The following is a 13,955-nucleotide window of genomic DNA, read 5'->3' as shown; positions in this document are numbered from 1 at the left end:
ATGAATAGCAAAACAAGAAACAATATACTTGATTAAAACTTACTCTTGCTACTATTCATAATGATTAATCATTCTAATAACTGCCATTCCTTTTAAAAACACCAGTTTCAGTTCATTAACATTAAAATTCATGAAGGCAAGGGAAAAAAATTATAAAATCAAACCCATTTGTTCTTCATGCTCCGATTTCTAGATCATCACGGTAATCATTAAAGATGATTTTTTAAGATTCTCAAAATGGATAGGAGAAATTAAGTTTCCGGTCTAACCTGAGTTGGTGACAGCCATTTGCCACTAAGTGTGAATGAAGGTGGGGAGGTGGATGGATAATCTGGTGGCAGTTCAAAGTTCAGCACAAGTGGAGGCAGAAAGCAAATGGTGTATTCAAAGCCACTATTCTGGAGACACTCATTTGAATTGCCTGAACCAAAAACAAACATTAGAAAGGATCAGTTGGTCAACACTTGAGTGTCCATTACTGTAGAGCAGTGCTCAAGAAAAACTTGATGCTTTAGTTGAGGGGATAAAAACCCTCCCCCAAAGCACTTTCTATTTCCTAACTTTAACTTCATAGCCACCACCTTCAAAAAAATCTCATAAGCCCTTGAAAAATCTACTAAGCACCATGGAATATATAATGAAGATACACAACTTATTCTTATATTTACTTCTGAGTACAATTTCTAACATAAAAGACCAAGTAATATACAATGTTTTGTTTCACTGTTGGTTTACAGTAGATTATTAAAGACACAATCTAAAGAAAAGGATGTTGATTTCTATCAAACAGCGACGGCCTAGTTAGACCAGCATGTGTCAACTATCCATGAATCATAGTTGGGAAAATTTGTGCCCACACAATGATCTCAGGCTTGAGGGCATGATACAGCATATAGCACTCTTACAATCAAAGCTGCATTTAAATGATCACACTCTTGTTCTGTACTCAATGCCTTCATAGTAGAAACATTTTGAGGAAGTGTGCATCAAGGTCTTCTGTGAATGTTTGTATCAAAAGCAGCAGTTTTGTTTTTTCTGAAGCAAAAGGTCACAGAGTAACAGCATGTGTCACATGTTTACAGTAGTTAAATGACTCTGGAAACCAAAAGGTATTAATCACCACCATGGTACTGTGAAGTTTTCCAAGTGGTTTTCCATACATTATTTCATTTGCTCTTTGATTATCCCAATTTAGCAGCCAGTGTCTCATGGCTGATAAACTGCTGGTTAGAAGAAGACTAGGACACATGAAATAGGCAGGATAATATCCCAATTCAGTGGCCAAAAAGGTGGAATCAAATTGAAAACTGCTTACTCCCATTCTAATTTTTATTCAAAACAGAAACATGTATGAAATCTGTACTACTGCCATTTATCACTATAGCCTATAAACACAAAGGAACAAATAACTTAGGATAAACTAAGAAATCAAGAATCATCTTTATTCAGAGAAATCTGTTTATGAAAATATTATTAACTAACCATTCACAAATATCTTGAAATTCTGTGGCAAATCCAAATAGATTCTAGTTTCTCCACCTTGGACAGACTCTGCTTTTCTAAATTCATCTCCATCATAAATACTTGCCAAGGCCAGCAATTCATCTTCCTGAGCTTCTCGGTCTTCTGACGACATTTAATTTCTGAGGAACTAAAGATAATCATTCAAATTATTTAAGAATAAAAAATACACCAAGTTGGGAAAAGTTAATCCCATTTTTAACAAACAACTGCAAAAGATTAACCAATATTCTCACTTTTCTGCTAAACTAAAAATGACACTCATATCTAGCATCCCATTAGCTTTCCCATCGTAATAGTTTTCTTGGAAGGATGGTTAGGTACTTCTATTGCTGACTTTATTAGTTTGATATTTTATTGATGATTTAGGGAAAAAAACACAAAAAAATTTTAATAAAGACAAATCACAAATTACTTTGACTTGTCCACTGAAGCTAGCAAAGTGACTTGCTCTCAAAAGGTGTCAAAGTATATTTGATATACATCTTAAAAATACGCGAATTTTCAAAATCCATAGGAATCTCCAGGGCAGGTTTTCTTAGCCTCAGCACTTTTGACAATTTGGAGCAAATAATTTTTTGTTGTGGGGGACAGTGCTATGCACTGTAAAGATGTTTAACAGCATCCCCTGGCTTCTATCCACTAGAAGTCAATAGTGCCCCCCTTAAGAGTTGTGATAATCAAAAATATCTCCAGATAAAGCCAATGTCCCTTGATGGGGCAAATTGATCCCGGCTGGGAAAACCCTCTTGTAGAGGATGTTACAGACACAGATACTGTATAAAAGTTAGATAACTGAGCAAGCAGAAAATCATATTAAAATTTTGAAATTAATACCACATCTTGTCAAATCTAAAAAGCTATCAATTTTAAGATTTACCATTACTGTAGGTAACACTAAGAGTGAAAATATGCTGCAATTAAAGCATGAATCAATGCTTTTTTAATTGCAGCAACTGAAAGATGCAGCACAATTTCAGATACTTTAAATGCAGAAAAATATGAACTAAGAATCTATGAAAATTACTTTACTAAAAGAACAAAAATACTACCATTATGTCAACTAAAATATTATATTAAAATTGTACTTGCAAATATACTCCCTCTCAACTAAAATACTTCTTTACATTTAAGTGTACAAAATTGAAAAGTTAGGACATAGTTTTTCACATTAAAAAAGACAATACAAAATGTAAACAAATTCATTTTAAATGACCCCCTTTTCAAAAAATAATGTTTATTCCAGGAGATGTTAATGGCTCTGCTTAACCTGCATCCCTGTTTAAGACATAGTGAAACGTTTTATTTGAGGTCAGTTAATACCTGTTAATGACAACCAGAAGAAAAGGATATTAACAGCGCTCTCTGTATTTCAGTTCAGCTGGGAATTCGTGCGATCCCATTTATTCTTCAGCCAGTGGAGATGAGACTGCTGAAGCTTGATAAGAGGCTGAGATGTAGGACTCATACTAGATACACTAAGGAAAATCTGCCATCTACAGAAAAGAAATACGAAAGATGGTGTTAAGACCCTCTCCAAACTTAAATTCTGAATTTCCATAACCACCATTTAAGTCAAATACATCCTAACATATAGCCAATCCTAAACTGCAGCTGCATATTACTCTCCTAGGACAGACTAACTGAGCCATGTGGTTAAAAGGGCACTTGCGTGTCCCCCAGGATGGCAGAGGACAGAAAGCAAATAGTGTATTCAAAGTATGGTGTATTTCTTATCTAACTGCCCTCAGCCCTGGGGGGAGCTGAGGAAAATCAAGGTCACGTGAGAGGACAGGACACCATGCCCCATAACATACATACTCTTAAATTTGGATTTTGTTTTTTTCTTCTTTCCTCTTCTGCTTGTATCATTCCTTCATTTCCCATCCCCCTCCAGCTTTTCCTCTCTCCTGCTCATGAATTAACCATGCCAATGACACTCAAGATTAGGTTCACTTTGATAGGAGGATAATACTTAAAAACAAAACAAGGGCACACACACATAAACTTTCAAAAATTATTCTAAATGCTTTAGAAACAGGCTTCGTAGCTGGGGTCTGGGGATGGGGAGTGTGGTCCACAGATGAATAATGGACAGTCCTATGAACACCCTAAAATTATATGCAAAAATATTATATAAAACCATAACTGTTAAGCCAGGTTCTCAGATGTGTGACCACCAAATAAGCTAAGGATGAGATTCACAATCAATTTACATTTATCAAGTACCTACTGTGTAGGTACTGAACTAGACCTTTCACATTACTTTATTTAATCTTAATTTTACTAGGTGTTACTACATGGTGACAGTAGGATTAAGCTTTTTGTTTCTTCCTGTTAAAACACAAATGGGAGTGGAAATGACTCTCCAGAGTTCATGACTTTGGGTTAGGGTTAGAATCTCCTGAGGAGCTGCTTTTTAAAATTCCCATACCCAGAACACACCCCAGAATAATTAAATCAGGCCTCAGGAATTTTCCACATTCTCCAGGTGATTCCAACGTGCAGCTTACAACCTCTATTCGAAGCAGTGTTATCCTTCAACAGTTTCTCACGCCCTATCCGCCATACCCAGCTTCTGTCGCTGCCACCCGACTCCACTCCCTTAAGTCAGGTCGCTAACCTCCATTTCCTTCTGATTCTTTCCACTGAGCCTTCAAGGACCACCTCCAAAGTCCTCTTCCACGTAGCGTTTTCCAATTAGACCCATGTCTTCCTTTAAAATCCAGCCAGACTGTAACTTTCCCGACACTGTCACATCCCACCTTGTATTACAGTAGTCTGTGAACTTGCACTTCCTCTCCTGCCAGACTCCTACCATTACTTTCTCAAAAGCCAGGACCAAGTCTTTTCCATCTGTGTACTGTTCTCAACGTCCACCAGTGCCTTGCATTAGAAACCGGAAAAGATTATAACTGAATGGGGGTGAAATGCACAGTGCTGGAATGGAGGAACAGGAGGGAAGGGTTCAGTGACCCCTCCGCCACATCCCACTGGAAGCAGGAGGTTGCGTTGGTCGTCACAATAGCAGTAACAATTAGTGACTCTTACCGTGTGCCAGGCATCGTGCTAAGCCCTTCCAATGCATTAGCTGATGCTAGACTCCCACAACCACACGAAGCAAGTCCTATTACTCCCTCCGTTACACAAACAAGAAAAATCACAGTTTAGGTCCCCTTCTGGCCCGCGGTCACACAGCTAATATATAACTAAGCCTGGATTCAGACCATTCTGTTTCTTTACTACAACACAGGAACGAGAATAAACCCCGGCGCCATCAGACACGAGATCATTCAAGTTGAATATTAGTTTTGACAAAACGAAAACCGCTACAGCAACACCAGTGAGGGAAGCCTCTCCTCCGCCGGGTGTCCCTTCGCCCTGGGAAAATCCTACTCATTCTTCCAGGACACACCCTGCGGACTCCCGCCCTGGGGTCACCCCAGCTCCGGGTTCAGCAGGGCGCCGCTGCTGTCTCTACCGCGCGCCACCGAGTCGTTGTTTGTGCGACTCACCAACAACCCGGGGCAGGCCCAAGCCTAGCCATGTGCCCCAGCGCTAGGAACACGGAGGGGCCTCTGAGAGCTGAGCGCGGGCCCCGGGGACCGAGGAGCAGGGCCTAGACCTTCCCCTTCCTCCTGAGCGCCCCGGGTGGGGGTTGGCTGGGGGCGCCCCGTCTCGGCTTTGGGGAGGTGAGTCCCACCGAGCAGCCCCGGCCCGGCCGCCCTTCTCTGACTCGCGCGCCCCGAGCGCGGTCCCCATCATACCTTCCGGTCGCCCTGCCGCCCCGGGCCCGAAAGTTCCGTCCTCCGCCCTTGCCCGGGCCCCCTCACCGCACTCTCGGGCGAGCCTGGAGACGCCGGGATCAAACCGCTCACTGCCTCTTTCGTGCGAAGGGTTGTCAGCTGAGCGGGGCGGAGCCGGAACGTGGGGCGGAGCCGGAACGTGGGGCGGAGCCGGAACGTGGGGCGGAGCCGGAACGTGGGGCGGAGCCGGAACGTGGGGCGGAGCCGGAACGTGGGGCGGAGCCGGAACGTGGGGCGGAGCCGGAACGTGGGGCGGAGCCGGAACGTGGGGCGGAGCCGGAACGTGGGGCGGAGCCGGAACGTGGGGCGGAGCCGGGTCGTGGGGCGGAGCCGGGTCGTGGGGCGGAGCCGGGTCGTGGGGCGGAGCCGGCGTGGGACAGCTCTGCGCAGCCGCCGTGGCCGCCTGGGCCCTCGCCGACCCGGCAGGCCGTCGTTGGTACTGTAGTCGCGTCCAGGTCACCCCACCACTGACTGGTAAAGCACGCTTCTAGACTACTGGATGCTAATGTAGGTCCTGGGGTCCCGTGCTCAGTGGGCTCCTTTCAGTGGTTCTGGATGGGGTCCAGGAATTAGATTTTGTACCAATCCCTAGAGGTGATCATGAGGCAGCAGTCTGGGCTGAGCCCGTGGCGCACTCGGTAGCGTGCTGCGCTAGCAGCGCGGCGACACTTCCGCTCGCCGCGGGTTCGGATCCTATATAGGAATGACCGGTGCACTCCCTGGCTGAGCGCGGGTCACGAAAAAATAAAAAATAAATAAATAAATAAAATGAGGCAGCAGTCTACCTGGGGCAGAGAATCCCGTAAAAATCCCAGACCTGCTCTTCTAGGTGGACTAAGCAAGCCCCTTCCCCAGATCTGAACTAGCTTCTTAGAAATGCTGCCCGTCCTTCTGGCATCTCCACTATGAAAGCATTCACTCGTTGTTCATATTATAACAGTAATAATGATCACATTCATTGAACGGTTAACAGGCTTCAAGCACTGTGCTAACTGCTTTACGTACATTTTATCTTCATCTTCATATAACTTATGATTTAATTAGCATTTGCTATTCCCACTTTATAAATGAAGAAATTAAGACTGAGGTTCAAGAACTTACTCAGGTCACGTGATTATCGAGAGGTTCAACAGGAATTAAAAATCGTATGCCTCCTACCTCACACCGTATACAAAAATTAACTAAAAATGAATCAAAGAGGGGCCGGTCTGTGGCTCACTCGGGAGAGTGTGGTGCTGATAACACCAAGGCCACGGGTTCGGATCCCATATAGGGATGGCCGGTTCTCTCACTTGGTGGAGCGTGGTGCTGACAACACCAAGTCAAGGGTTAAGATCCCCTTACCGGTCATCTTTAAAAAAAAAAAAAAAAATGAATCAAAGACATAAAAATAAGAATTAAAACTGTAAAATCCTTAGAAGAAATGTAGGAGTAAATCTTCATGAATGCAGATTAGGCAATAGTTTCTTAGATATGACACCAAATGCATAAGCTACAAAAGAAACGACAGATAAAGTGGATTCATCCCACGTAAAAACTTTTGTGCTTCTAAGGATGCTATCAAGACAATTAGAAGACAACCCACAGAATAGAAGAAAGAAAATATTTGCGAATCATTTATCTGATAAATATTTATTACCCAAAAATATGTAAAGAACTCCTACAAACAGCAATATAAAGACAAATAACCCTATACAAAAATGGGCAAAGGATCTTAATAGGTAATTCTCCAAAGAGGATATACAAGTGGTCAGTAAGTACGTGAAAAAGATGTTCAACATCATTAGTTATCAGGAAATGCAAACCAAAACCACCATGAGAAACCACTTTACAATCACTAGGATGACTAACATAACAAAGAGATAATAACAAGCATTGAAAAGGATGTAGAGAAATTGGAACCTTCATATGCTGATGGGAAAATAAAATGGTGTAGTCACTTTGGAAAACAGTTTGGCAGGTCCTCCAAAAGTTAATTACAGAGTTACCAGATGACCCAGCAATTCTAGTCCTAGGTATGTACCCAAGAGGATCAAAAACATATGTTTGCACAAAAACTGACACACAAATGCTCACGGCAGCATTATTCACAATAGTCAAAAAGTAGAAACTACCATCAATGAAGGGATAAACAAAAGAGATATATTCATACAATGGAATAGTATTCAGCTATAAAAAGTAATGAAGTGCTGATACATGCTATAACATGAATGAACCCTGAAAACATTACTCCAAATGAAAGAAGTCAGGCACAAAAGGCCACATACTGTATTTTTCTATTTATATGAAATGTCCAGAATAGGCAAATCCATAGAGTCAAAAAGTAGATTAGTGATGCCAAGAGCTAAGGCAGGAGATAATGGGAAGTGACTGCTAATGGGGAAGGGTTTTCTTTTGGGGGATGAAAATATTGTGGAATTAGAAAGTGGTGATAGTTTCACAACTTTCTGAATGTACTAGAAACCACTGGATTGCACACTTTCTTCTTTTTTTTTTTTTTAAAGATGACTGGTAAGGGGATCTTAACCTTTGACTTGGTGTTGTCAGCACCATGCTCTCCCAAGTGAGCTAACTGGCCATCTCTATATAGAGATCCGAACCTGTGGCCTTGGTGTTATCAGCACCACGCTCTCTGAAGTGAGCCACAGACCGGCCCGGATTGTACACTTTTAAGGGGTTAATTTTATCACATGGAAATTATATCTCAATTTTTAAAAATGCAAAGCACCGTTCTTGGTACTTCATTGGAATATAGAATTGTTGGTTCCTGCTCCTGGGAACCATCAAATTATTGTGCCCCTAATAATCTAATAAACTCCTGTGTCCTCCTCATCTTGTATTTCTTCCCCCAAAAAAGTGACTTGTAGAGCTGGGTCTGTAACCCAAGTCTACAGGATTCTAAAGTTCCTATCCACCACTGCCTTCCAGGCAAGATTGGCTTCATAGGCCAGCAACCTGTGCAGTCACACAGTGCCCTGCACTTAGAAGACCCTGGGCTTAAAAGGGCCCCCATTTGATGCTCTGCTCTTGCCATCTGGAAATTTTTAATATGTTTTAAACAAGAGGCTCTGCATCTTTATTTTGCCTTGGGTTCTGCAAATTATGTAGTTGGTCCTGCACCCAGGAGAGAGGAAAAACCAAGTGGGTAAATCTGGGCACCCAAGAGGCTTACCTGGCTGCCATAGAGGGAAAACTTGAAATACAAATAATCACTCCAAATTTTCTATACTATAAATGTTGATTATCATAGAACAGAAACCTAGCCACCCCTGTAAGATACCAAAACCAGAAACGTATGCCTCATAAATCAAGGGAAAGAAGAATCTCTGAACCCATTCACTAATATCATTGTTCACATTGAGCCAAAGGAATAAAACCAAGAGCAAAGCACACAGCAATCCTACCTCTGAGTGCTCAGAAAGGTGAGACCAGAGACCTCCCAGAGACCTCTCAGATGCAAAAGTGAGGGGGCCCAATCCCTAGCTTGGGAAATTCTCACAAATTTGTAGCAGGAGGTGAATTGTGACATCATGTTGTGACCCCATGTCAGAGGTCACAGGATAGAACAGGAAAGAGAATTTCAAAGAAGTGATAATAATGTGGTGAATGTTTTAAATGGACTAAAGATTCTAGAGTCCACTTTTGAGGATGGGATTAGATAAAGAGAGTCTTCTAATAACGTTTTGTTTTTAGACTCCATGAAAACAACAGGCTTCTTGTAGCTTTGGTTTCATGTGCCTGGTTAGTTTTTTAAATCGAGCTCTCCCCATGTGCCCAGCCCTGCACTGTGCTAAGCACATTTAAATGCCCAGGACTGCACAACTTAGGTAATTTTGTCTCCCCATTTTACAGAAGGAGAAACTGAGGCACCAAGGGATGAAGTGATTTGACCAGTGTCAAATAGTGGTGGAGCCAGATTTAGGGCCAATTTCTCATCAGTCTGACCCTCTCTGATAGCCTATAAGATAATTTGTTTGTAACAAATACACAAAATAATTTTGGCCTTAAGAATTAAAAGAGAAGGCACTAGAGAAGTTTGGATTAGAGTTTATGACATAATCATAGGTGAGAATGAGAATACAGGAAGAGAGAAAAAGACCCAACTCCATCCCCAATCCCTATGATCAGGGAAAAGAATCCTAGAGCTAGGAGAGTACAGAATGTGTGACATAGACCAGAGGTCGAGATCAGGCCGTTGAATAGACAGTATGAGAGAACTACAAAATACAGCTTGTTGCTGAAGGGGTTAGCTGACTTTCCATCAGGTCCTGCACTTGCATCCATTGGGTGTCTGGAGACTTTACCAAGCTTATCCCATCTTCCCAGTGAACACAGCTTCCTTTTCAATGTCCACCACTCACAAGCACCCCCTAAACAAGCCCAGACACATAAAGCAGCAGTGTGGAGAGGAAAGCTCTGCCCTACTCTTGGATAAAACTGGACGGTGGTGAGCCCCACTCCAGTACAGAAGTGTCACTGGATTCTTGATGATCTCTTGTCATTGTGTGTTTGCTCATCATGTAGATCTTAAAAGTTTATTATCATATGGGAATCTGAAATTTTGGTTTTCTTAAAAAATGAGGACTTCCTCCTACAAAAAATTGGGAGCTACCACACTAGAAGCATAATTATAAGTACGTTATTATTTAGTGCACTACCATGTACCGGGACCTGTTCCAAGTGCTGTGTATTGACTGCTTAAGCTAAACCTTATGGCAACCCTATAACATAGTTGCCATCATCATCATTGTCCCTGTTTGAAAGCTAAGGAAACCAATCACACAGAAGTTAATTGACTTGCCATTGTTCTACAGATGGTAAATTACAGAGCCAAGCTTTGAACCCAGGCAATTGGAGTCCCAAGCCCACATCGTTAATCCCAATGCTATGCTTAGACTGAATCAACATTTTGCTCAAGGAAAGTGGTCAGTTGGGTCTTAAAGGAGAAAAGCCAGATGACCTGTGTGCCCAGCTTCCTTGGTCAGTGCAGTTCAAACAATACCCTGGGTCATATCAGGATTATACGTATAAAGACAGACTCCTACGAAGGCTTGAGGAGTCTGACAGTATAAAATGCTTTCTGTGCTTCTGATGCAGGGTAAAATTTGATTTACAATAATAGGCACAGAATGATCATGTTTATACTTGCAACCTGGCATTTTATTATTATTCCCCTGAATAACAGTGAAAAGAGTTTTGTAACCCCAAGGTAACATGGCTCTATAAGAAGGAGAGAGGGGTGAGATTTAGCAGCAGCTGCCATCATAAATCAGTGTGTGGCTGTTTCTCTCAGAGCTCCAGGCTCAACTCCTGGCTGTCATAAACTTATAAAGGGAAGTCCCATGAGAATTTATGTAAGGATGGGTAGACTCATTTTCCTTCCTGCAAGAGACTTTCTGAAGCAGGGAGAGAATTAGGCTGATTATATTCTATATGAAGAAAAAAACAAACAAACAAAATCCCAAACCAACGGATTAGAGGAAGGGAAAATGTGGGTCAATTTTTTGAGCTATTTCCCTTGCCAAAAAAAATGACCTTGTAAATAAAGAACATGCTGAATTCCACCAAATGTATGAGTGACTGGATGACTGAATGATTTAATAAATGAATATGATCCAATCTTCCTCCATGGTGGTTCTTTCAGTGTGAGAACAGTTCGATCCTGGAGTCACCAAGAAATGCTGAATAAATAACAAGGCCAATCAACAAAGTCAGCTTCTGAATATTCATGCACAGATGATACTCCCAGTCAATATGTTTGATTTTACTGATAGATTTTCAAATTCACTGTGTAAACCAAAATTTAAAAAGAAAAGAAACTTGTGTTGAGACTATACATTATTTCTGGATAGGGTTGTCAATAAAAATACTTATACTAAAAATGTATTCATTGTTTATCTGAAATTCAAATTTAACTGGGTGCCCTGTATTTTTATTTGCTAAATTGGTTAACCTATTCCTGGGCCAATAACCCTGTGTAGAGGGCTGAAGACAGCAGGTGGGGGACATGCTCACACCTGGGAGTCAGAAGGAAGGAAAACCAAAAGACGAGTCAGAGAAGCAGACAGAGGAGTCTGCAGAAATATGGAGAGAGAATCAGGTCAGTGCAGAGCTCGCCTGCATTACTCTCTAGTGGCTTTCCTCCCTCATCTCTGTTGCATTTTCAAGAGCACAGATGAAGGGGCTTTCTGGAGGGCAAATCTGTATGAGCTTGGGTAAATGACATGTGTGGTAAGCTTCTTCAGCCCGATGGAGAGGTGGAGACCAGGAGGATACTGGGTAAGAAGGGCCTGATGGCTAGAGTCTGGCCCTGACAAGGTTGTTGGTGCTTGTGAGAAGTTCTAGTCAGTGGTTCTCAGTGAGGTTGGGATAGAGATAGGGTGCGTGTCAGAATCACCTGTAGTATATCAGAATTTAAATATACCAAAAAAAGAGAAAAAACAAAAAGGAAAAGAAATCTACACACCAGAAGTAGCACTCTACCCCTCTGAGATCTGGGTAGAGAGAAATGTGTATGTAACCCTTATCAACGCATAACTCATGTGGTACAGTTTTAGGGTCACGTTATGGTTACTAAAGTACAAAATAAACTTTAAAAATAACATAAATCTTTTCTTGCATTTTTCTTGAAAGTCATAAAGGAGGTTCATAGTTTGCAACAACTCATCCAAAAGTTTTTCTCATCTTAAATCTACCTCCTTTATAGCCACTGATGGTCTTTAATGTACCCTTTTCCATAAATTCCTCAGCTTTCAGTAATTCCCCTCCTCCCATCTTTTTTTTTTTTTTTTTTTTTTTTTAAGATAACTGGTAAGGGGATCTTAACCCTTGGCTTGGTGTAGTCAGCACCATGCTCAGCCAGTGAGCAAACCGGCCATCTCTATATAGGATCTGAACCCATAGCCTTGGTGATATCAGCACCACACTCTCCCAAGTGAGCCATGGGCCTGCCCTCCATCTATTTTTCTTTTTGTCGTGTAGATCAATTTAGCCTCTCTTTCCAGCAGAAAGACCCAACCAACTTTCCTAACCCTGCCCCAAATTATCTGAAAGATGAAGCCTTTTAGAAGGGGGAAAATTGAACTGGCAATTATAGAATACTCTTTGGCAGTCTGGGAAAGTGAAAAGCATGCATCTTGCCCTGTCCCTGGTATTTTGCAAAGCGTTCCAAGTGATTCTGATATCTGGCCTTTTTTGAGAATTACTACTCTTAACCAAGATACAGAGTCTTTTCGTTTCTTGAAAAGTCCTATTTCTTGGCAAATTTCTTCCTGAAATACACATTCTTCTTTCTGCACTGAGGCCAGAAAGAGATGTCATTGTGTGGGAGTGGTCATCTGTCATCTGTCCCAACAAAGTCTACAAAGTGGTGTGCCAGGAACGAGTGACCCAGAACACCTACCTGAGTCTCCCAGTCAAGATTCCTGGCCAAAATAAATGAACAAAATCAACAACAACAACAAAAAGATTCCTGGCCAGGCTGGCTCTAACTTCAACAAGGTCATCCTGAAAAAAGAGGCTGTCCTTGGATGGTCCAGTCACCTTCCTGAGTGGAACAATCCTGAGGATGATGCTTCTCAGCTTCATCAAGGCTGCCTTGGTGGTGGTGCTGTGGCAGCTACTGAGTAGATTCATGAGGAGCCAGCCGGGAAGACCTGAGCCCAGGAGTGAGCAGCCAGAAGCAGGACTTTCGTAAGTGGGGGCATGATCTTAGCCTTCATCCAGCTCATGAGTCCCCCAAGGGTCAGAATCACCCCACTGGTCTGACCCCTCAAGTTTCTTCAGAGTCCTAGCATTTTGAAAAGATCCTCTGACCCTCACTTCACCCCTCAGCCCCTCCCTATGGTCAAGAACCTAGGTGTGAGCAACTCCAAGGTGGGTGGTGAACAAGGCCTCCAAGCACCATCCCGATCCTGCTCTCTTCTTAAAAATATTTTGGACTTCAGGGAGGCTGTCCTCAGCTGTTTCAAACCTATTTCAGAGTACCTCTTCTCCTTCAAACCTATTTTCAAAACTCAGGGAAATGAAGTCTTTCCAGACAAACTCCAGTGACAGCTCCAATCACCCCTTAACATGTGGCTGCTAAAGATCAACTGACCCCTTCAGCCAGAAAGGAGGAGAGAAAATTACTGAATGGGGACCTCATTCCCAGGGGGAATCACCTTTCAAAAGTCTGGTGCCTTGTTTGCTGGCTCAAGACAACACAACACAACACACACAAAAAACAGATAAAGATAGATAGGTAGATATGTAGATAGACAGATAAATAGATAGATCAATGTCCCCTTTCAAGAATATGTTAACACAGGTAAAGTCATGCATGCCGTAATTCCTATTGTGGCATTGGTCCACATTAGGTTTTCCATTAAGAGATACTATTGTCATCTGTGTGTAGCTTTTTCTGTTGTGTTCTTCTGTGCAGCACAGGTCTGGAGCTATGGATATTCATGAACCCTAGGCACCTACCTCCTGTCTCGGTGGCTGTCCCCTGTCTTTGCCTCTGTGCTTTTTTCTCTGCCTATGGCCACCAGATGGCATTCTGGAAACATTCTCACCACTAGAGTTTTCGTCATTAAAGCTCCCCTGCATTACTCTCAAGTGGCATCCCTCGCTCCTCTCTGTTGCATT

At 42.3% G+C, this 13,955-nt stretch overlaps 1 protein-coding gene across 4 annotated transcripts in view; it reads right to left on the bottom strand.

The window, feature by feature from the left end:
• The window catches only part of LOC134369178 (E3 ubiquitin-protein ligase RNF14), a 33,464-nt gene extending 28,035 nt beyond the window's left edge, over window positions 1-5,429 (bottom strand). For 2 of the 4 annotated variants that reach the window (XM_063085398.1, XM_063085400.1), the window contains exons 1-4: window positions 5,289-5,415; window positions 2,845-3,017; window positions 1,483-1,651; window positions 270-421 (exon numbers count right to left, since the gene is read on the bottom strand). In XM_063085398.1, coding sequence (XP_062941468.1) covers window positions 270-421; window positions 1,483-1,636 — 306 coding nt within the window. In that variant the 5' untranslated portion in view covers window positions 1,637-1,651; window positions 2,845-3,017; window positions 5,289-5,415. Of the gene's footprint in view, window positions 1-269; window positions 422-1,482; window positions 1,652-2,844; window positions 3,018-5,288 lie in introns of those variants that run through there. The other 2 variants (XM_063085399.1, XM_063085401.1) reach the window with 2 other exon arrangements.
• Between the last annotated feature and the right edge of the window lie 8,526 nt (window positions 5,430-13,955).

This window comes from Cynocephalus volans, chromosome 2 (assembly GCF_027409185.1).
Source record: "Cynocephalus volans isolate mCynVol1 chromosome 2, mCynVol1.pri, whole genome shotgun sequence".
Lineage (NCBI taxonomy): Eukaryota > Metazoa > Chordata > Mammalia > Dermoptera > Cynocephalidae > Cynocephalus > Cynocephalus volans.
This window is presented reverse-complemented; position numbering and strand designations above follow the sequence as displayed.